The sequence below is a fragment of the Panicum virgatum genome, chromosome 2N, assembly GCF_016808335.1.
Source record: "Panicum virgatum strain AP13 chromosome 2N, P.virgatum_v5, whole genome shotgun sequence".
Taxonomy (NCBI): domain Eukaryota; kingdom Viridiplantae; phylum Streptophyta; class Magnoliopsida; order Poales; family Poaceae; genus Panicum; species Panicum virgatum.
The window spans coordinates 35,088,316-35,112,832 of record NC_053146.1 but is presented as its reverse complement, the minus strand read 5'-3'; the positions used below and the strand labels follow the sequence as shown (position 1 = coordinate 35,112,832).

At 44.5% G+C, this 24,517-nt stretch overlaps 1 protein-coding gene, 1 long non-coding RNA gene and 1 pseudogene across 6 annotated transcripts; 1 reads left to right on the top strand and 2 right to left on the bottom strand.

Moving 5' to 3' along the window:
* Positions 1–4,116: 4,116 nt before the first annotated feature.
* Positions 4,117–11,828, bottom strand: LOC120660262. 2 transcript variants are annotated; one of them, XM_039938683.1, is made up of 12 exons: positions 10,974–11,828; positions 10,700–10,860; positions 7,189–7,249; positions 7,037–7,102; positions 6,816–6,901; positions 6,287–6,344; positions 5,868–6,080; positions 5,600–5,665; positions 5,446–5,525; positions 5,262–5,372; positions 5,025–5,110; positions 4,117–4,638 (listed from the first exon to the last, which is right to left on the bottom strand). In XM_039938683.1, the coding sequence occupies exons 1-11, from the start codon at positions 11,757–11,759 to the stop codon at positions 5,107–5,109; spliced, it is 1,692 nt and encodes a 563-aa protein (XP_039794617.1). In that variant the 5' UTR covers positions 11,760–11,828; the 3' UTR covers positions 4,117–4,638; positions 5,025–5,106. The 2 variants fall into 2 exon arrangements, with proteins under 2 accessions (XP_039794617.1, XP_039794616.1); XM_039938682.1 differs by having other exon boundaries at positions 5,254–5,372; positions 10,974–11,827.
* An 8,691-nt stretch (positions 11,829–20,519) lies between these two features.
* LOC120660261 lies at positions 20,520–22,636 on the top strand. 4 transcript variants are annotated; one of them, XR_005669484.1, is made up of 4 exons: positions 20,520–21,056; positions 21,157–21,229; positions 21,326–21,559; positions 22,156–22,636. It is a non-coding gene; the product is annotated as an uncharacterized LOC120660261 (long non-coding RNA). The 4 variants fall into 4 exon arrangements; XR_005669486.1 differs by having other exon boundaries at positions 20,522–21,229; positions 22,156–22,285; positions 22,388–22,636; XR_005669485.1 differs by having other exon boundaries at positions 20,520–21,229; positions 21,405–21,559.
* A 520-nt stretch (positions 22,637–23,156) lies between these two features.
* On the bottom strand, positions 23,157–24,294 carry LOC120662548 (annotated as a pseudogene).
* Between the last annotated feature and the right edge of the window lie 223 nt (positions 24,295–24,517).

Genomic DNA, 24,517 nt, shown 5'->3' with positions numbered 1-24,517 from the left:
AGTCGGATGATCGAACATCAAGACCAGCATCTCAGCATGCCTCTCCAAGGCCATCATCTCCACAAAACCCCCCAAGGGCAGCACTGTCTCATTAAGGTTCACTGGCACATTCTCCATCACCATCATCTCATGCGCCGATCAACACTAAAGCGTCACCGTTGCCTCCATGGTCACCCCCTCCGCCGCCGGCAAAGAAGCAGAAACAGCCGCTGGCAAAGAAGGCAGCTGCACAGGCTAAGGAGCCTCCAAAGAAGAAGGAAAAGAAGAAGAAAACCAAGGAGGCTCCTATTAAACCCTGGGACATGAGCCTTGAAGAATGCGATCGGATAACTCAAGAAAGAGTTAAAGAGCACTTCAAGCCGAAGCCGGAGCCCGAGAAAGTGATAAATCTGGTAGATTTGAAATTTTTTAAGGGAATGTGCGAAACAAATAAGAGAAAATTCATTTCGAGAAATCCCCCTTCAGACTACGAACGCACAATTATCAAAACTACTGAGAAAAAGAAGAGACAATCAAAGTCGTCATCGTCCGACATGCCACAGCTCGGAGCCCAAAAGAAACAATCAATAGAGCCTCTCGTAGTGGGACAGACAACGCAACAACAAGACTATGTTATATTTTTGAAAGAATCAAACCTGACGGCGGCTCAGATTGCAGGGGGGAGAAGATATTCCAAAGGCCGATGTGGTCGTCAAATGGACGTATGAGCTGGGCAAATCTCTTGTACCCCCCGAAGTAGTGTCCGTGCTTCCAATGCAAATGTATAAGCTGCACCAGCACTACATGCGTGCGATGGCCGATTGCATCTTCATGCAGGGCGCAAACATTAAAGATGACGATTTCTTACAGGGGGAGGCCATTATATGGATAAACTTGGAAGAAATTTACCAACTATTCCATCAGGAGGACCTCGACATCTCTATGGTCGGCTTGTGGGTTCTGTAAGTATTTTACTCTCCTTACGTATTGTTTTGCATGATCTCAACATACTGATCCCTTGATTTATTCGGTATCATGTAGAATGGAGATACAAACTTGCAAGAGAAATGGATACTCTCACCTCGGCTTCATCGACCCAATTACTTGTAATTGGAGGATTCTATGCAACACTTCCGATGAGCTATTCCAAAACTTGTTCAAGTACATAAGCGTTCATCACAACAAGTAAATGATATTGTTTCCTTACAACTTTACGTGAGTGATTCCTTCCGTCTAACTCTTTCTATTCTGTAATCGAATTGTTTAAACCTTAACTACCAAGAACTGCCTCCGTATAATCTTGCAGTGAACACTGGGTCCTAATTGTCATAAATCCCGAGAAGAGCCTACTCGTGGTTATGGACTCATTGAGGAGAAATCCAGAACAATACGAAAATCTTCATAACATGATGAAAAAGTAATTCTACCACTACTCCGTCGATGACCGATAATTTGAATCACTTTGTTACTTGACTATAATTGTTCTAATCATGCACAGGATTTGGAAACAATTCGCTAAAAATCATCCAGGCAAAATTGACAAGAAATTGAAGATCAAGACAGATTTTACGGTACACACTTGGATGATTCGTTGCACGATTCATTAGTTTTATTATATATTCATGTAAATACCTGATAATTTCTTCTCTCTTAAAGTGTATGAGGCAGAAACAAGGCACTAATTTATGCGCATACTATGTATGCGAGAACATCCATGGTCTGGTAGGTCCTCCAAGGGCCTGGACAGATTGGGAGGAGGAAGCAAGTAAAGAACTTGTTAATATTTGAACTCGTATTTTAATTAGTCGAAATTAATTATCCCCTTTCTCCATAGGTCGAGGAGATGCGCGATAAACTCATACCGGAGGAAAAGATTATGGCGATTCAAGAACAATTGTCCGGATTTATTGTTGAGCAAGTCCTCGATCCAAAAGGCGAATTCTACTATGATGGACTATCTAATATTGACAATCGTAGCAAATATGATAATATATGTGTATATATATAATTAAGAACGAATATACCTATGTAAATATATATGTGTGTGTATGTATTATATTTCTATTTATGAGTATGTACGTATTATATATTTAAGCCCACCAATAATATATATGTGTATATATATGTTTATATATGGAAACTATCTAGGATAAATATTATATAAGTAACTATATATATGTATATATTAGTGGAGATCTTACGCACTGAATTCCAATACATAAGTTTAATTGAAATGTAAAAGTATAATCGAAATAGAAAAACAATTGAGAAAAGAGGAACAAGAGAAGAAAATGGACCTTTTGTCCCGGTTGGTAACACCAACCGGGACAAAAGGGTGCGCCAGGCACGTGGCGCTGGCAGCACCTTTTGTCCCGGTTGGTGTTACCAACCGGGACAAAATGATGTTTTTTGTCCCGGTTGTCAGACCCGGGACAAAAGGTCACCCCTTTTGTCCCGGCCTGGCATTCTCGGTTGGGAAACCGGGACAGCAGAGGTTTCCCAACCGGGACAAATCAATGTTTCTGTAGTAGTGTGTGCGCATGGGATAGTGAAAGGCTACAAACACTAACTTACATGGTCAGTATTCTGAACGGCACATCAAAACATACTTTATTAGTACATAGACTCTAATTATTTTTTATACAACTATCGATAAAATGTATGTGTTTTTATACAACTATCAATATAATGTATGTCAAGGATGCTTGTAAGCTGAGGAAGCGTTTCTTAATACACCTATTGACATCAACGAAAATTAGTATGCCTGCAACATACCTGAAGTTCTATGAGATTATCTTGGACGTTGCATTAGCCTCACAGAAGCAAAAGTATGAATTGTTGTAGCATTCTCTATTTAGGTGATTCATAGAAAATTGTATCAAAAGTTTAAGACATTTGTCATGTTGGATATACTTTCCTTCCATCATCTTTGATATGTATTTTGATACTAATTTATGGTTTAGACAATATGTCTATTATCTTGTTGTCATATTTCTTTATAATTATTTTTATTTTATTTAAAAATTTATGTGCATGTAGCATCAGCCTTTACCTACTGATTAGTACATTTTCCTAAGCTTAACAAATTTGTTCGTGGGAATTTCCCAGAAATAAAGAATTTGAAATTTTAATTTGGATTGGTGAGTCCATATCATCAAATCCGCACTGGTTTGTAGTGGTGCTATAGATCGTACTCTTTTGATCACTATAAATGATTTTTTTTAGAATGACACCTAAAGGTGTCTCATATCTGATTTATATCAAGAAAAATAATTGGTGGTATAAGAGGACAACTTGACACGAACCAACATAAAAAAAATAAAATTACATTGAAGAGTTTCAGGTCATCTTCTTCATTTGATTATTCGTCGTCCATCGGAGCTTGAAAAAAGCACTGGAAAAGGAAGCAAGGAAAAGAGATACTTGCAAACGCCATCACCATACAAACTTTGAAGACCGCAAAAATCACTTGCTGCTTACAACGAGATCTAGCAACTGCTAAAAGAACATCGGCTGGGGGAACACCCCAAACAACGAAGATTTGCAGTCCTTCACCACCAAAATAGTGGGTTGAAGAAATTGGATATTGTCGTGGAACAAAACGAAGGAAAAGATCGAAGTAGCCACAACCAAAGACAACCAACTATATCTTTTAATTGACACCAACTGCAAAAATCAAGAGAGAACCTTCAGATCTGGTAGAATCAACTCTCACTGGCCCTTTGTCAGCGCCAGATTGGACGTGAGTGACTTTATTCCATAACATCATTATCACCACCACCTCACCAATATCGCTAGAGAACCAAACTTGTAAGAAAACAAAAGACAAGATCTATGTAGAGGACGAGTCCTCGCAAAGATGTTTTTTGTTTTCAGTGACACGTTAAGTATTAAAATATTGACTTTAAACAATCATTTTAGTTCACAATCGGGATGGCTCATTATCAAATTCTTTGGAAGAGTTTGCACAGCTGACAGCTCAATCAAACGCAGGATCCTTTCCGTTCGTTCCTTCGGATTTCAGTACAAACTTTACTAATAAAAGTGAGCGAAGTCATCAGAGGAACATTCTCCCATACCCGCCTTGCCGTGCATTTTCTCCCAAGAACATTGATACCTTGACAGCACTCGGAAATATATATTAATTCGTTTCTGTTAGCTTGGACTGCGAAAAAACATTGGTACCACGCACTCGTCTGAAAAAGATACCCTCGCAGTCCCATGCAAACGACCAAGTTCCCTAAGAAATAGGTTACACTAACATCTTGAACGGAAGCGCGTATACACTGCTTGGCTTCACTGTACTAATCTGGAATTTAGTGGTCCACATGTACATTCCTGTCACTTCAAAATCGACTAGGGAAACTATTCCCGAAATCCAGTAGTCACGTCAATGAACTACCAAAGGGATGATGTAAGAATTCTCTGCCACATCCAGCTCATGACCCAAAAATTACAATACAGCCATAGAGGTAGAAATGCCGCATTCTAAGAGAATGTAGAGCTTCTGTTGCCACTTTGGGCGATTACCACCAAATGGGCAAGTGAACTAAAAGAACTGCTGGCATCACTTGGTTTATTCTTTTTGTTAGCAGCAGAAAATGTAAAAGCAGTCCACCTCTATCCAGAATGGCAGCAGTTGCCGAGGTCCCAGCCTCACTGCAATAGAAACAAAAGCAGCAATTGAACCAATGGTGAGGTACATCATGATTATTTGAAGCACAACCACAAAAAAAAATACTATTATTGTTAGATCCTCAATTGATTCATTCCATTTTAGGCCATAGTATGCATAAGAACAGTAGCAGCAGGCCTATGTAAGAAAGTAAACTTTCACACAACACTGCAGTTTGATTTATTTAATGAGGAAAACAAAACTCCAACATACACAACAATTCCTCAAGGACTCCCTCTGTTTTAATACATGGCGTTTAATGAACTAATTAGGTTCTCCACGTCATATATTTAAAAATGGAGGGAACACTGATTTGGTCTTGCTAAATGAATGAACCAAACAAATTCTTATGACAAATGAATCAACTTACGTGGGAATATGTGCGGACACAAAATCATAAATGCTTGAAACATTCTTATGAAATTCCCGTCAGCGGAGTCAGTCCATCACAATCACCTGTCAGTTGCAATAAAAGATGGAAACAATGGCTCTCGGGTCCAATGAAATCACTTCATGATGCAAGAATATTTTATTAACATGGATGACAAATGAAGCATAATATCGTATTGCAAATGATTCAACCAAAACTTCTTGCATACCTCTTTACTTGTACCCAACTTCTTTCATCAAGTGACGGTAGCTTCGCCCCCGTATCAAATGTTGCCAAAAGAATGCTATTGTTTCTTGAATGTTCAACTCTAATCTCTGCTGAGCAAGCCTAGATGGGACGGCAGATAAACATCAAGGCACAGAAACATTTCGAATAATATCTAAGGTGTCGAGGAACGAACCATCTGGCAAGACAACGCTGAATCCCACGAGTGACTGGTCGCATAAAGGATGGATCTCTTTGTTGATAAAGTAAACCAACCTAGCAAACAGCAACCATGTAATCATCATGTAATTATCATTAAACCAACATCAAGTAGAGTTCAATCAAAATACCTCCATCATGGCAACAGCAGCAGGATCATCCAATATTTCCAAGCTGTCATCTGCTAGGTAGTTCACCTGTGAAATGCACAAAATAAAATATTATAAAACCCTGTCTTTCCATAAATAGATGATATAAGATGGGCAAAATAGATTCATACTTTCAATGCATGCTTGTAAAATATGGGAATAAAGAATGTTTTCCAATTTCTCTAATACTGTCCAACGAGCATTCACCAAACACTCTTAATGCTAGGTTGTCAAAGGAAGATATTATTACCCCAAACTCAGTGTTTACAAAGGACTGGACAAAATCCATTAGCTGAATCTTTGCCCACTTATAGGACAAGTCAGGATTGTCATCCCGAGGTGGATGTCTCCAAGGTGCACCAAAAGACAATCTGTTCTCTGGTACTTTGCCCTCATGGACATCTGAGGCAAACTTCTGCAACATTTGTAATGCTGCCTCCATTGCTGGATTCACGACGGAGACCTTGTGAGCAGAAATGAAATAACAGTCATGTTTTTTTCCTCTTATTTTGTGTGCATTCTTCTAATTCTGGTGTTTGAAACAAACAGAAACAACAACGATAAAAAAGCAGATGTGAAATAGGAAGTGACTTGAGTTTCCATATTAGAAGATGGCATCTCAAATGGCACATGTCTCAGCAAGTCAGCTATGGTTGACCATTTACTTACTTGCAAGTGTGCCAGGTACGTATCAATAACTTCCTCAATATTCCTGTCATGAAAAACCCTGTAATGCACTGGAGATTAAATGCTAATAACAGTAAATATGCAGCATGCAAAGTTAGGATATCTAAGATATTGTATGCTTTAAAACCTGTAAAATATTATGAAAACCAGTACTACTTGAAGCATGAATTTACTAAAGAATACGGCGTGAATAACAAAGGCTCGAGAAAATAAGACCATAAAAAACCCCTAGGGTATACAGTAGAGAAAAGTCATAAAACCTGATACAGACTAAAAATAGTTCAAACTCAAATATAAAATTAACACCGAACTGTTGAACGTACAGAACTTGTTGGAAGGAACAAAATCATCTAGAATAGAAAGCATTTCTTCTATTTTTTAGAAACAACGGGCATATTTACCCAAAAGAGATCATAATGGAAGTAAAAATCAAATTTAGGGATAAGATACTGTCAGTCTGGGATAAAGCAAACAAAGTTCAGTGACAATACTAAGTGTCCATGTTACTTACTCTGGGCTATTCACTTTTTGCTTCAGCATATATATCTCGGATAATTGTCGTGGGTTCGGCCCAAGAACCTCATCTACAACTTTCCACTACAACTTCAATAAAAATTAGAAACAAATTATGCACATGGTTTGCAAAAGGTAGAATATTATAGAAACCAAATACAATTATACATCCATATTTCGAACAGAAAGGGAACATCAGCAGATCTAAAATCTTACTACCTCCTGTTCACTGAAGAATTCAGAAACCATATGCAGCTTAGCTTCTTGCGGTGTCCAACCAAATGTCTGCCATCCAGTAATTTTTATTTTAAGTAAAAATAGAAAACAGGAAAGAAGAGAGGCACAGCATTCCAAAGATAAAATGAACATACCTCGCGAGAAATAAATATATTAGGGAAACCGAAATCAACGAATGCTTGAGAAGAATAGTAGCTGCAAAGATTTGGAAAAGGAGCAGGAGTTCATCAATTTCCGGTTAGCAACAATGCAGCAGAGTGTTTATTTTATGAAAATAATTCCCTTAACCTATAAAAGGTAACCCATATGCCAGGGCATGCTAGGAGGGAACTATCAAAGTTACAACAAAATAAATATGGGTGTAAAACCAAGTTGACTCAAGTGGCTATGACTAGCTTATTTTCTTCAGGGAACAACCCTCAAAAAAAAAAGAAGATGCCAGAGTCCGGAATAAGAAAATTATCAGGAAAAACACGTAGGCTAGGGCTTGCCAGGCCAAAACTATCCAAGTCACAAGAAAATAAATAGGGGAGCATAACCAACTTGACTCAAGTGTAGCTTATTTTCTTCAGAGAACGACCTTTTGGCCACAACAAAAAATCATGAATATGCAGCAGAGTCCAGAATAAGCAATTTCTCTGGAAGATGAGAAATTTATACGCATTTGCAAAAGGGTAATATCAAATTCACATTCCTAGCAAGTATTCAGAAATACTATTCAACTAAACATGTATGTGAATGAATACAACAACAACAAAGCATTTTGTCCCAAGCGAGTTGGGGTAGGCTAGAGATGAAACCCAAAAGACACAAAGGTCATGGTTCAAGCACGTTGATAGCTAGTCTCCAAGTGCTCCTATCCAAAGCTAGCTCCTCAGAGATATCCCAATCTTTAAGGTCTCTCTTAACCGACTCGTCCCAAGTCAGATTAGGTCTACCTCTACCCCTATTTACCTTATCAACACACTTTAGCACTCCACTACGCACCGGCGCCTCCGGAGGCCTCCGTTTGACATGTCCAAACCATCTCAACCGATGTTGGATAAGTTTCTCCTCAATTGGTGCCACCCCTACCCTTTCCCGAATAGCTTCGTTCCGGACTCTATCCCTCCTTGTGTGCCCGCAAAACCACCGTAACATCCGCATCTCTGCTACACTCAGTTGCTGGATATGTCGCCTTTTTGTAGGCCAACATTTAGCACCGTATAACAACGCTGGGTGAATCGCTGTCCTATAGAACTTACCTTTTAGCTTTTGTGGCACCCTCCTGTCACAGAGGACACCAGAAGCTTGACGCCATTTCAACCAAACAGTTAAGATTCTATGTATAACATCTTCATCAATGTCGCCATCCTTTTGTAGCATCGAATCTAAATACCGAAAAGTGTCCTTATGGGCCACCACTTGTCCATCGAGACTAACGTCACCACCCTCATGCCTAGATGCACTGAAATCGTACATCATGTACTCGGTCTTGGTCCTACTAAGTCTGAACCCTTTTAACTCTAACGTGCGTCTCCACAGCTCTTCCTATTTACCCCTACTCTACTCTCATCCACTAGCACCACATCATCAGCAAAGAGCATACGCCAAGAGATATCACCTTGTATGTCTCTTGTGACCTCATCCATCACCAAAGCAAATAAATAAGGGCTCAATGCCGACCCCTGATGAAAGCCTATGTTAATAGGAAAGTCAGTGGTGTCGCCACCACATGTCCGGACAAACGTCATCGCATTCTTGTACATATCTTTGATAAGGGTAATGTACTTAGTTGGGACTTTGTGCTTCTCCAAGGCCCACCACATGACATTTTTTGGTACTTTGTCATACGCCTTCTCGAGGTCAATAAAGACCATGTGCAAGTCCTTCTTCTGCTCCCTATATCTCTCCATCAATTGTCGTATTAGGAAAATCGCCTCCATGGTCGACCTTCCAGGCATGAACCCAAACTGGTTTTGGGTCACACTTGTCACTCTTCTTAGGCGGTGCTCGATAACCCTCTCCCAGAGCTTCATCGTATGGCTCATCAGCTTAATCCCACGGTAGTTAGTACAACTCTGAACATCTCCCTTATTTTTGAAGATCGGTACTAATATACTTCTTCTCCATTTTTCAGGCATCTTGTTTGACCGAAAAATAAAGTTAAAAAACTTAGTTAACCATACTATCGCTCTGTCACCTAGGCATCTCCACACCTCAATGGGGATACCATCAGGGCCCATCGCTTTACCGCCCTTCATCCTCTTCAAAGCCTCCCCGATCTCTGCCTCCTGAAATCTCCTCACAAAACGTTTGTTGGTATCGTCAAAAGAGTCATCTAGCTCAAAGGTAGTGCCCTCATTCTCCCCATTAAACAGCTTGTCGAAGTACTCTCTCCATCTGCCCTTGATCTCGTCATCCTTCACTAGAAGTCGATCCGTCCCATCCTTGATGCATTTGATTTGGTTGATGTCCCGTGTCTTCCGCTCGCGGATCCTAGCCAATGAATCTATCAATAATATTTTGAGCAAAAAATCCACAGAAAAAGTTGCATGCGGAAGCACAAATCTATTTCTTGAATTGCCCTCAGTATTACATTTTTTCTAGGCATCCCCTATTGTAACAGTTTGGAAGCAGTGGCATCAGGGTTTTTTGCTCCAGCATAGCAGTATGCTCTGACCAACTGTCCAATACAATCATACAATACGCAATGTGTAGGTTATCGCAAACTCCACAGAAGAACAAACACGGAGAAGGCAGTACTGTCGTAATTTATGAACAATTCGGTTACAAAGTTATACTAAAAAAGCTTCAACAGTTTACTGAAATGGACAAGAAATTGATTGAACAAAGATGTTCGCCAAAATTTGGATCACTTGTATCTGACATCATTTATGGTATATTTTTGAATGGCACACAAGCGATATTGCAGCATACAAGTATACTGCCGCTAACATGGACAAATCAACTGATCAATATCTTTTAATATCTCGGATGTGCTAGGATGTGACAAAACAATGCAAGGCAAGATGGACAAGGCGCCACATAGGAATAGAAAGTCATGATTGAGCAGAAAAAAAAAACACTACAAGAAAAGAAAGCCCTCCAACCCCAGCGTCGCCATATGAAATCCCTCTGGAGCAGTAACTCTGGTTTATTCTTCCAGCATAAACCCACCCAGTTGTATTCTGATGTAACAAGCAATTCTATTAATGGTTTAGGTGCTAGTGGGTCAGTGGGAGCAAAACAACTAAGCACTAACAGTGCAGCCAGGCGTGTGACAAGCACTTAAGAGAGCACAACATTTGTAGACATGATTCTACATAATCTGCTTTAAGTAGAAGATGACCTAAAGTTCTGCTTTAATAAGCAAACAGGCAGTTCTACAGCCAGTTCCTGTTTCCAAAGAAAAGCACCCAGGACAGAAATTCAAAGTTAACTAAATAATACTTCTGTTGTGAATTTTTTGGCAGTCTCCAATCTCTATGTTTCCACCAGGTTTATTATGCAGACCATCCATGTGTTTCTGCTTCTACCTTTGAAACGTGAACATAATTATGCTCTAAATTCAGGCTATACAGGTTATATCACTAATTTCTAAACCCCTAGAGGTGACCAACACAGACAGTGCACAATGCAGGAAAAGAAAGCACAAGAACTCACCCATCTGAAGTCGATAAAATGACCGGCAAGCACTGTTCATTGGCACCAAGTGCGATCACCCTCCAAATAAAGCTATCATGGTACATCGCTGCTGGCACCATCATCTCGTCCTCGCAAGTTGCCTTCCTCAGAACATCCACATTATTTAGCACCAGCTTCGGCTGCAGATGGACAAGAGCATCACAAGCACAATAGTAGTGCCAAGTTACACCAACTCATTTCCCATAAAGCCACCACAAAGGCACAAATCCAATTGAAATAACATCAAATCTACCTGGAAGAATTCCTCTTCTGCCGCACCGGACAGAACATCCAGCAATAGGCATGGCCAGTCAGTGGCCGAATTGGCCAGTGAGCGCGAGAACCGACCGGTTCTATTCATCTCCCTAATTGCCTCCTTCCTCCACCCCTCCTGCATCCCGAGAGCCTCCTTGGCCACCCGCAGGGCAGCCAAGGCCTCCTGCATGTACGCCCTCTCCTCCATAGAGCAGTTGGTCGCCTCACCGTCACCAATGCAGAACGTGGCGTCGTCCCTGCGCACCGTGGCGAGCACGGCCCTCGACCAGAGCGCCGGCACGGATGTGGCCGAAGAGCGGCGAGCCGGCACAGAGGTTGCTGAGGAGCAAGCGGCTGGGCCCCCGGCCAGGCGGGATAGCGCGGTGCTGAGGCCGTTGAAGCGGGAGAGCGCGGCGAGCACGTCCTTGGACCCCACGGCACCTCGTAGGACGGCGGCGCGGGCGAGGCCCTCGAGCGCCGACTCGAGGCGGCGGCGGAGGTCGGGCAGCGGGGGCGGTGCCGGGTTGGCAGGGAGGAGGAGGGACCACGGCACAGCGGCGGGGGAGGCGGGCGTGGGGTGGAGGAAGTCAACGAATGCGGTGGCGTGGGGTGTCTCCGACCACCGGGGGAGGAGCCGGTCGAGGAGGAGCGTGGACTTGCCGACGCCGCGGGGCCCGTGGAGGAGCAGCGGCTGCGGCACGCGCGGGCGGAGCGCGTGGTTGTAGAGGACGGTCTCGAGGACGGGCCGCGGGATCACGCGCCACGGCCGGCCGCCGGTGGCCATGGCGGCGCGGTGGTGGCGGTAGGGTTCTGTGGGGCTTTGGAGAGACGAGGGAGACTGGGGGAGAGAGATGAGCAGCAGTGAGCACGGGTGGACGGGGAGAAGGCCACATGGGGAGCGTGCGGGTGTGGGCCACGGCGGACCGACTATGGAGGACTAAATGGGCTGTTTGGCCCAAGATGAGGCTGAAATAATCGACGGACCCTTCAGAATAAACACTGAGCTTTGGCCCAGCTAGTTGGACCTTATTCAAGTTTATGAAAATGATTCCTCTAAAAAAGTTAGGAAAGTGATTTCCCTCAAAAAAAAGTTAGGAAAATGATTTCACATTGTAACATGGTTGTCCAAACAGGCAAACAGGTTGTATAGCAGCACCTCAAGTTCCGAGCCTATTCTTGTTGTGGTTTCTGTGGTTGCTTAAGGGTTTTTTAAGTTTTAGTTCAATCATGACCGTTTTGATCCTAACATATGTAGTCTAAAAGGGTTACTTCTCCGTGTGTACCGAGTAAAAGTCGGGGCCTTCTTTGAAGCTCAGGGATTTTCACATAAATTGTTTAAAAAAATTGGATTTGTAACATTAAAAAAATCCAAAATTATATATATATATATATATATATATATATATATATATATATATACCATCGTGACTTACATGTTATTGACTCATCTGAGCCCCACATGTTAGTGAGATAACGATGTTATGTCTAACTTTGGGATCGTTTAGTGGTACAGATCCAATTTTCCCCTGTTTTAATTCCCGTAGATCCGAGTAAAAGTCGGGGCCTTCTTTGAAGCTCAGGGATTTTCACTGGGAACTGTTTTCGTTCTCGTAGATTTTATATAAAAAGCAGGCATTCTCCAACTACGTTGGTATTTCTTAGGACAGGTGCAATGTATTTTGCCGAAGTCAGCGTTGGTATGGGCCCTATGTACAGACGGCAGTAGTGATCCTTACGTGCCACAATGTTTATTGGTACAGTGGAGAATAAGGTGGGGTCTGCTTAAAAGAAAAAAATATTGTCCATCCCCACTACTCTACTTTTTTTATTCCTTTGGAACAGAAACACAGCATACATATTGTTGTTTAATTTCTTGCTACCAGCAGTAGCCGTATGATCATGTTCAGTTGTCATACAAAACAAGCTGAGAAAAGTGGTGATCATGGATACTTTGGCAATTTGAGCGGAGGCTCGGAATGTTTACATGGGCAAGTCAAAAGAAAAAATGTTTTTATACTTGAAAGATAGAGTTTGAAAATACATTCAGGGATGGAAAGAGAAATTATTGTCCAAGGTTGGAAAGGAAACCCTTATCAAGACGGTGGGGCAAACTATCCCAAGTTATGTCCAGAGATTTGTTGGCTTGGCATTTTGACAAGAAAGAAAGTTCTCTGTGAAATCAGCTTATTATGTACTGGATGATTGTCAGACAAGAGAGAAGGTTTGACACTCTCAAATATCTTTTCATCCGACAATCAAGAATAAATGAAGAACAGCCACGCCATTTCATTGCGTAAGAGGATATGTGTTCAAAACCGATGGGTCTAGAATAATAGTCTTTAACATGTATCTTTATGTAAAGTGCTCTTGACCTTATTGTCCTAAAAAATTGAGTCGCACCTGTATGCCCAAACGCAAAGTTTTGTTTACCTCAGTGCCATTCCGTCTATGTTCTGTTAGTTTTTAACTGTGTAGAAGCTCTGACAGGTGGGTTCGAGTATTAAAAATAACCGCATTGCCCCTTATCCTAACTCTCGTTTCTCACCCCTCACCCGTGACTCGTTCCTCAGCCCAAACCCTCTGCTCCGCCCGCCTCGATCCCCGAAACCCTACCCCCGCCGCCGGCCGCAGATCTCCGGCCACCCCCACGCACCGGGCCGCAGCCGGAGGGGCGCGCGCCCACCCGAGCGCCGGGGCGAGGGGGCGAGCGGCCACCCGCGCGCGGGGCGCAGGGCCTGCTCTGCCACCCCTGCGCCAGGCCAAAGGGGGCGGTCGGGCACCCTTGCGCAGCCGCAGGGGGCGCGCCACCCGAGCGGCGCGCGGCCTCCGAAGCCAGGCAGGGGCCAGCCCCGGGTCAGAGCTCCAGTCGAGCCAGGCGCGGCCTCAGGGACAGGGGCGGCCCCACGCTCGCCGTTCCGCCTGCAGGTACCATTCCGCGGAGAAGATGCCAAGCGGGCGTTTGCAGTGCCGGCGGTGGCGACAAGACAGGGGATGCAAAGCGCAGGCATCCAGGAGGCTACTACCGAGAAGCAGAGGATGTGAAGCGGCGGCGTAAGGTCCCGTAGATGGTCGAGCAGAGGTCGACGAAGGCACACCCGATCATGAAGGAGAAGAGCTGAGCGAGCTTGCGTGCTGGGGATCGAGGGACGAGAGGCGCTTGTCGATGTCCAGGCGCCACAGGGGGTTTAGGGTCTCTGCGAGAATCTAGGGTTGTCCGTGTCGTATCCAAGAACTCTTGTGCCTCAGCACATGCTCTGTTTCCTTTTCTGCTGATCTGATCTCAAGAAGCAATGTTAAGTTGTCAACGTCTCCTATCTGTACATGTAAAAGTAACTGTTTTGAAATGCATACTGTTCAATCGATGCTGATCAAAACTTTATATGCACCAACAGAACGCATCCTCTACCTCATAAACGGTAGTTGCTGTCCTCTACCTGAGCACCTGCACCTAGTTCTCCAAGGATATAGAGGTAAACATCAATTTTTTCACAAGGGCATACAGGTTAACAACTCAACAAAACACCTTCTCAACATAAGGGCAAGATTATCTTTTCCCATCTCTGTTATGCACCGTTAGTAGTCATTCCATCCAAAAGGGCACTGAGGTAAACAAAACTTTGCGTTTGGGTATACAGGTGCGACTCAATTTTTTAGAGACATAGAGGTCAAGAGCACTTTACATGAGGACATACAGGTTTCCTCATACAGGTTAAAGACTTAGGGCAACGCGCGGCCGGCCAGGCAAGTGCACTCGTGTGGCCGTGCGCCATGCCCGCATAGGAATAGGCACGGTAAAGACCCGTCGGAGAGCTAGTGAGGAGTCGCAAAATGATTGGTACACCGTGTACTGCGATAGATCTTATCCTAGTCGTCCATCGTGAAGCCAAATGTGTGAGATCATGTTCCACATGGTGTATACAAGTTGCATTTTATTTTTTCCTGTGCTGTATATGCATCTTTGCTGACACGGAGGGAATCTCGAGCTGACGGATGAGTACATAAAGTTACTTTGAGCCACGTGAAAAGCTGACCGACTTTGTACCACTCATTTAAAAAGTTACCGTTACACACATGACCACCTCCTTATATTTTAATTTGGCTGATGACCCAACTATTTAAATATAAACTAAGGTACCAGATCTTTAATTTGAATGATGACCTATTTATTTAAACATAGACCAAAGTACCATTTTGATATACACAGCGGTACTACATATGAAGAACCCATGAACACACATCTTGCTCATGAAAAACAATATCAAGAGAAATAAAAGGAAAATTTTCATGTATCAACTGGAATACTTTTTTTTAACCCATGTATGCTAGAAAATTTAATGTACAACTAATCTATCAAAAGTAGTTGATGTACAGCTTATTATAAATCAGAATAAAAACACAGCAAATTTGAAATTTCAAACATTCACCACAACCACACACTAATAAAATAAAATAATATTTATCCATAGACATCTTCTGTCTTGTACAGTACTATAAAATAAAAGAAACCTAAAATCAAATCATAAGCACACTAATCAGATTAGGCAGAACACTCATATGTACAACGTGGTATGCTGTCTTGCGTAATAAAATACCATGTACATAAAAGTAAATTATAAACACACTAATCAAATATGGTACCACAAGGTACTCCTCTTTGTACACTGTGGTACATCGTATCAAGAACACATGAACATAGATCTTGCTCATGAAAAAGCAATATCAAGAGAAATAAAAAAAAAGTTTCATGTACCAGCTTGCTCAACTGAACATATTAGCTTTATGCTCAAGATTCATTGTCATTTTTAGGAAGAAAAAAGTGGGTACAGAGAAATAGGAAAAAGAATAAAAGTAGATTCTTAATATCGCTTAGCTAGACACGAATATAAGCTCTTGCATCTTAGCGGGCAGGCCTACCAGCGGCGGCGAGGAGGCCGAAGCAGCCGAATGCCGGTGACGTTGGTTGATGCTGCTGCTCCCACCTGAGCACGAAGCAGCCGCTGCCGATCGTCACCATCCCCTATCCCCATCAAGTGGAACGGCCATGCCTGCCTTGCCTCCCATGCATCTGCTACACCTCCCTTTCCAGCACATTCTCCATGGCGCAGCGGCAAAACTCGCTTGGGGAAGGCAAGGTCGCGGTCGCGGAAGGCCACCGTGACGTAGCTCCACCTTCACTACTACAAAAACGACGTAGCTCTACCTTCACTACTACAAAAACGATTTGCAGAAACACCTCAATATTTTTTTAAGAGTGGATCAAAATATGATCCTGTTGACGACCAAAATTGGCAGACTGTGCAGACCGGTTAGACCGGTATGCACAAACAGGTCAAGATGACTTTGTCAAAATGCAAATTGGACTTCACCATTACGTAGCTCTCATTGAGACGATTGAAATGCATATGTAGAACGCCCAATTTGGAGTTCGGATGAGAGAGTTATGGCTTCTGGAAGACTTGACACAGGGTCGGACCGGTCTGACCGGTCCGGTAGACCGGTCAGACCGGTCCAAACTGCACAGTCCGAGTTTGGAGTTGTATTTGGACACGAGATTTGTATAGGATTAAACTCCTAATGGGGTAAGACTTTCCCTCCCTATAAATATAAAGGGCCCCGGCCGATTGAGGGTATCTAATCGAATCTATCAAACAATTTTATCTTTTTTACTTGTTTTTCCATAGTCTTTTCCAACCCTATGTGTTGTTCGTCTCTCATCTCTATGACATGAGGGGGCGCCCTAGCTAGCCTGCCGAGCCTAGGGCAAACCGCTGTGCGCATGCTCTGATGGGGTCCCTCCCGAGCGAGCGTTCGACGGATCTTCGCATGAGGTGCTGCAAGGAGCTTTTCCTCGTGCCGCGCGATCTAGCGCATTCGTGTGTTGGCCCTAAAAAAGGCATCAACATATTTTTGGCGACTCCGCTGGGGAAGAGAATTTGGCTATCATGCCCGATCTTTCATACTACAGCAACATGATAGCACTTGAAGGATTACCTGAAGACCTATGCAAGGGCATCGACATAAATATGCATACTCAGTGTTATCGGGTAACGGAGCAAGGCGTCATCATAATGAAGATGTTTGCCATCAATGAGCATAGGATGTTCGATCTACCAAAGCACTGTAAGTCCACGGCTAGGTTCATAACTGATTTGCTTAGTTTTGCGGATGAGCTGATTAATAAAAAGAAGAGTGTAGATCCAATTTCTATTCCTGAAAAGTCGGTTGTTGAGAAGTCGACAAATAATCCTTGCAAAGATTTACCAAATTGTGATGTTGCTGGTCAAGATACAATTCGGTCGTTTCAAGCCGAAGTTGTTAACCTGAAACCCCATAGTGAGAACATAGAGATTGTATCTAGTTCTTCAACGCTCGGGGGGCAACAAAACAAAGACAAAGGTTTTGATTACACCGCGACCGGTCTGACCGATCTTAAGACCGGTCTCACCGGCTCATCTGGAGTTTTGCAGAACAAAGCAAAACCTAAGATGGTTGAACCCAAAAAACCAGAGATTGGCGTTTGGAAAATTGTTGAAGCCAAAAGCCGTAGAAAGCATTAGAAGGAAAAGCCGAAGCCCGTTCTTGGAGAGCTTCCGGCTAAATCCAAAAAACAAAATAAAGATGCTAGTCGGTCTAAAAATTCCAAGCAAGCCAAATTTGTTCCAAAACAGAAATTCTCTGATCAGAATCGGTAATTGAGTAATCCTCACATGTCAATGCCGTTTCCATCATATGGATCATCTTTACATATGCCATGGGGAACTTATTTCAGTATGCCTTATTCTTGTCCACCATGGTTTTATAATGCATATATGCCGTCGCTTCCTAGATATTGGTATCGAGATTGTATCACCTATAGGGAGCCGGTATTTCATGAGCCACCACCTATGCATAGTGACCGTTTTGATAAAGAAAATCGGTCCATACAGAGAAAGAAGTACAAGGTGACTAAACAAGTCTATCGTGTCAAGAAAGCTGGGAGATTAAGTAAAAAACTCATATTTGACACAAGATATGGAAAAGCCGAACATTGATGAAATTTCAGTTGGTTCCATTGATCAAATTGCCCCTAATGTTGAACATGTTTCAAATAATATAGCTGAACAGGAAACAAGTTCGGCTCAGGGGCAAGAACAAAAGAAAGGCACCAGGTCTACAACGACCGGTCTGACCGGTCTTGAAACTAGTCTGACCGGTTCCTTTAGGGATTTTACAGAAAATCCCAGAAATAAGAAGAAGGGAAGGCTGAGTTTTGAAGAACTCCTGGCCAAATATGAAGATAGAGAACTTTCTCATAAATAGAAGAATAGGTCAAATAGAAATGACATGGCGAAGTCATTGCCAAAACATCAAGAGCAATCAGATCTTCCTCAGCGACTAGGTATTCATAATGTTGCATCATATACTTCCGCTGGACCATTTATGCCTTGGTTTAGGTCACATTTTGATTATTATTTGCCTTACAATTATAACATGATGCACATGCAACCATATGGTATACAATATCCCATGATGCAATGCAACCATATGGTACACAATATCCCATTTCATATTCAAAGTATGGTTCATCACAATGACCGATTACTGCTAATGGTAATTTGGCCAAGATCGGTGCATGTGCCAACAAGGTTCTAAGTATACACAGCCAAGGTGGTGTCCCTCAGACTTATCTCACACCCAAAAGAGGAGGTTGCAACGAATGCGCAAGAAAGAGTCTATGGAACAACAAGCGGAGGTTGTACCAGCAAGGTTGGCGACCATGAAGCAGGTATGAAGGCCTAAGCAAGTTGTTTCGTCATCAGCTTGAAAAAGAAGCAAGGTATGGCCGATAAGGTTTATCGCCGTTAGAACAAAATATGGCCGATGCATGTTTATCATCGTTCTTAGACAATTTTGATCCAAAAAATTATTTTTTGGCATGCAAGCATCACCAAAAAATAGGGGGCATATGTTGACGATCAAATTTGGCAGACTGTGCAGACCGGCCAGACCGGTATGCACAAATCGGCCTGACCGGTCAAGGTGACTTTGTCAAAATGCAAATTGGACTTTACCATTGCGTAGCTCTCATCGAGATGATCGAAATGCATATATAGAACGCACAATTTAGAGTTCAGATGAGAGAGTTATGGTTTCTGGAAGACTTGACACAGGGTTGGACCGGTCGGACCGGTCCGGTAGACCGGTCCAAACTGCACAGTCCGAGTTTGGAGTTGTATTTTGATGCGGGATTTTTATAGAATTAGACTCCTAATAGGGTAATATTTCCCCTCCCTATAAATATAAAGGGCCACGACCGATTGTGGGTATTCAGTCGAATCTATCAAACACTTTTATCTTTTTACTCTTTTTGCCCTAATATTTTCCAACCCTAGGTGCTGTTCGTCTCTCGTCTCTATGGCGTGGGGGGCGCCCTAGCTGGCCTGCCGGGCCAAGGGCAAACCGTTGTGTGCATGTCCTGACAGGTCCCTCCCAGGCGAGCGTTCGACGGATCTTCGCAGGAGGTGCTGCAAGGAGCTTCTCCTCGCGCTGCGCGATCTAGCGCGTTCGTGTGCTGGCCCTAAAAAAAGGTGTCAACAGATCTGTTGCTACAAATAGAGTGAGATCTCTGTAGGAAACGATCCGCACCTAAAAATATATTTTTAGGGACAGGTCATCCCCTCACCCGCTCCAAAAAATCTCATTTGTAGGGGCGGATCACCACCTTACCCGCCCCTACAAATTTTGAATGGAAAAAATATATATCACCCCCTCACCTATGGGGGTGGACTACATAACCCCCAACCTATGAAACGGTTTATATCACCTCTGAACTTTCCAAAACCTGTCAAATTACCTCCTAAAGTAGTTTTGAAAAATCATAGTAAATCACAGAAAAATCATAAAATGAATAATCCAATTGTGTTGGACTCCAAATGAGTAGATCTACACAGTGAATATATAATATGCTATGCTTTAGTATATTTTTTACAACTATGAAGAAAATCATATATCTAAAGCTACAACAAAAAATATAATAAAGCATATCATATTATATGTTCACTGTGTAGATCTATTTATTTGGAATCCAGCACAATTCGATTTTCATTTTATAATTTTCTAAAATTACTTTAGGGGGTAATTTGACCGGTGTTGAAAAGTTCAGGGGGTGATATAGACCGTTTCATAGGTTGAGGGTTATGTAATCCAACCCCCATAGGTGAAGGGGTGATATAGACTATTTTCAATTTTGAATCCAGTGAGCGGGATGCAAACACCCCTCTATTCTTTATATCTTCTCATATCTTCCTCTGGTATCTAGGGATGCAAGTGGGACAGAAAATTCCCGTACCGACCGACATCGTATTCCATATTGTGATACCATTCCCGACCGTTCCTGTTTTTTGGAAAACATAAAAGTTATCATTTACAATTAATTTTAGAGTTGTATTTTACTGTATTTGATTTTATTAATTTCATAAATATAGGAAAATTCCGATCCGACCGCTTTTTCATTTTCCGTATTCCGTATTGTAACACCGCTATCGACTGTTTTCGATCATTTTCCTCCCTACTCGTATCCATCCATCCATCTTATCCTCAACTCTCTCTCTCTCTTCTCAGACTATCTGCCTCTCTCTCCAGCAGCCAGGCGCGGCGCCGGTTCGCAGATCCGGCGGCCTAGTGAGGCGCAGCTACGGCGACGCATCTCGGGCGGCCAGGAGCAGCGCGGCGGCCTCGCTCCGATGGCCAGGAGTGGTGCGGCGTACTAGCTTGTTTTGTTAACGGGCGTTTATCACTTGGTGTGCTAGGTACCGGAATCCAGCAGAGGCCGTCGAGACCGGCACATCTCCGGCGAACAGGAGCGACACAGGCCCGCGGCCGGGCGCGACGGCCGGGTCCGGCGGCCTGGCGAGGCACGGCCTGACCAGGAAGCCCCTCCGCGGCCGCTCCAGGTTCGCCGTCTCCACGGCCCGCGAATCTTTAATAGACGAAACTTGACCCTGCACTTGGGTGAAAATCGATCCCATGTAGCGCCACGTCTACAACAATTTTGGTCCATTGGATTCTCAAGCAACGGCTGGAGAAAAGCAAGCGTATATAGGTTAGCTTCCTGAACGCACGTATTGGAGACAAGAATCTTCCTGAACGTGCTTAGTACTCCAGCAAGGAAATTCGCGACGCTTCCTCTTCTGAATCGCTAGAAACTTCCCGAGCGGAGGAGGAGCCGTGCCGACGGCAAGCCGGAACACAAGCTAAATATCTTCCGTTGCTCCGGTATCCTTTTCCACCGCAGTTCTTCCACAAATCTCAGATACACTTCGCCTTCCACAAGACCGCACATCCAACGCACAACTTCTTGAATTCACACAGAAGTTCCTTCCCCATACGCTCGATCTGGTATATAATACAAAGAGAAACACGAGGGCCCAGACGTTTGATCTCATCGCAGGTGACGCAGCCGACGGCCACGCCAACCCCGCCGTCTTCGTCGACGGACGGGCGACGCCAACCTTCACATTGTTGTGCCGACCGGCGACCGCCTCGTTCACGCCTCTCCGCCGGCCACTTACCGAGATCCGAAGTGATCCCAGCTTCCTGTAACAGGTATGCCTTTCTAAACCATATTGCTTCTGCTTCCCCAAACTATGATCCAAAATGCTATCTAGTATAGAAAACTGTATGCTGAAATTGCTGTAGTGAACCCCATTCTGCAAGTAGTACTTATATGTTAGCTAAATTTCATTTCATCTATGTAATCAACCCATATTGATTGAAGTGCCAAACTCCTCATCTGCTTCCATGCTTATTTACTATTTGATGAAATGTCAATACAACACACATTTTTTGCTTTGCTAGGTTTGTTCTATTGCCCATTCAGTCATATAAATCTCCACAAGATCTTATTCGGCTGTCATTTAATTGAAAAAAAAATAATTTAAGTGGTACCATATCTTATCTGAAATTGTCTCTAATTATTCTTAAGCTAACAGAGTTTCCCAAATCATCATATTAGCTATAGAAATTTATCATTAGCTATAGAAACTTCCCTCCGAACAGTTTCCTGATACCCAGCAATCTATCACCCGATTCCATAAATCTCAGAAAGAGATAGCCACGACGCCTAATTTGGAATATTCTGCACATTAATTTGATTTTTTGCCAAGTAGCTTCTGATAAGTACTGTAACTGTCTTCTATCAGATGGATATAGTGAATCACATGGTGGTGCAATGGCTTGGGGGCTTTGCTACAACCATGAATTGAGCCCCAGTCAGAGCTACTCTCATGATTGCAATGAGTACTATGGCAGAGACGCTATTCCTGTTTACAGGTCAGACTGATATGTCACTTTGTTGATAATCTTGGATCCGCTTGTTGATGTTCACTAGGAATCACAACTATGGTATCTCATTACCAATACTATCTTGACTAGCTTGATGGGAGTTGGCCCTGAGCACTCTGGACACAACTTGGATTGTGGTGATCAGGTGGCTTTCAATCCATCATCAGAGAGTTCCGACTTCTAAGAAACTATTTTAAAAATCAGTGTGTCTGGGGCCGAGGGCCCACTAACTGGGTTCCCCAAGCTATTGTGATCATGTCTTTGAAACAACAGTTGTTTGCCCTATGGCATATGTAATATGTACTATGATATTTAATATTTTACCACCGCATAACACTAGCTAAGCCACACCGAGGGCGTGGCAAAGCCGCGCCAGGTTTCTAGTGAGATTAATGGTTCGCCAAGCTGTCGTCGTTGGGCTCCACCACGCCCTTCGTCGACCTCGACCCCTCCTCCGTCCTCACCAAGGCAATGGAGCTGTGGGTGGCCGTGGTAGCCGAATCGACCCGACCCGGTGACGCAACCTTTCCTCGAGAGGCGGCAACTTGAGGCGCGACGGCGCTCAGGAGGCGGCGGCGTGAGGCTCGGCGACCCGCAGCCGTGGAGGCAGACTTTTTTTTGGTCTTTTTAAAACAATTTCTAGGGGCGGATGATCTCCTCACCCACCTCTACAAATTCATTTTTATGGATTGGTAATTCCCTAAAAATAGATTTTTAGAGGCGGATAACGTACCTGCCCTGCAAACAACTATTTTTAGCTGCGAAAAGTAGAGGCGGGTGCGATATCTGCCCCTAAAATACTGTTTTACCGGCTCCTACAAATGTTTTATGTAGTAGTGCTTTGCTTCGTGCCAACGTACTACGATGGAAAGTTTGATGACAACCCTGAACATACAAAACAAGATGCACAAAAAGTTTGATGAGAGCAAATTACAAGACAAATGGCGGAGCCGTCCCCATGGTGTTGGTCGCGAGGAGCTCCATCGTTTGGATTCGCGCCGCGCCATCTGTGTCGGCGGCTCGGCGCCCTGCGAGAGCGACACGAGCGCCAGCATAGCCCGACATCGGCCACCATGTACTTCGTGATCTCGTCGACGGCTGCGAGGCTCCGCAGCACCCGGCACGCAACGCACACGAGCTCGCCACCGCTCGCGCTGTGGTCCGTGCACACGTTGAGCAGCACCGTGACACCACCGTGCGCGGCGACGGCCCAGGCGTTGTCCTAGTTCTCGGTGAGCCTGCAGAGCACCTGTGCCATGCGCTCCTTGGCTCCGCGCTGCTGGGACACGCGTTGAGGACCCGAACCACTAGCGCGATGCCGCCGCGGACGACCAGGTCTCCCTTGTGCGCGTCAGACCCGGCGATCACTGAGACCGGCTCCAGGGCCTCCTGGATGCACGCGTCGGGGCACTCGAGCAGCACGACGAGGACACCGACGCCGTTGGGACGTCGGAGGCAACGACGTGCACGCACTTCTCATCGTCGCGCAGCACCTCGTCGAGGGCGGCCGCGACCTCCCTCTGCATCTCGGCGCCGCCAACCCAGAGTCTGGCGAAGAGGTCGCGCACGTACAACCGCACGTCATCGCGGGTGGCCTCGGCGCCAGGCCGCGACACCACCAGCGCCCACGCCCGTGTGAGCGCCCCCGATGCGTACACCTCGTCCAGCCGCGCCACGTGCGTGTCTAGCACGGCGGCCAGGAGGTCAGGGTCGCTGCGCAGCCGCAGCTTGCCGCCGCCGTAGTGCCGGCCCCGGCTCCACGGTACTAGCTCCAGCGCCTCTCTGGCGGTCACCGTGATGTCCCGCAGGAGGCCCACGAACGTGTCGGACCTCCTCTCGGTGTTCTCTTCATCGGCACCTATGGCGGAGATGTCGGCGAGGCCGGCGTGGAGCCAGTTGAGCCGGTCCCTGATGAGCTGCCACTTGAGCGGGAACAGCGTCGCGGACAAGGAAGAAGAGACCAACGAGCCGATGGCGTCCAGCGCATCCACCAGCATCCCCCGGCCTAATCTTGCCCAGTATCGCCGGATCTATTCCGATTCTGGTGATCCCCCTGCTGAACCTCATCTGGGACGGCATGCCGCCAGACCTGGGCTTGGAGTTGCATGCCGCCGTTGGATCTGAGTGTGGAACTGTGCGTGAAGTCGCACGCCGCTGCTGGATCTGAGCGTGGACCTAAGCGTGGAGTCGCACTCCGTCGCCGGATCTGGTCGGAGGGTC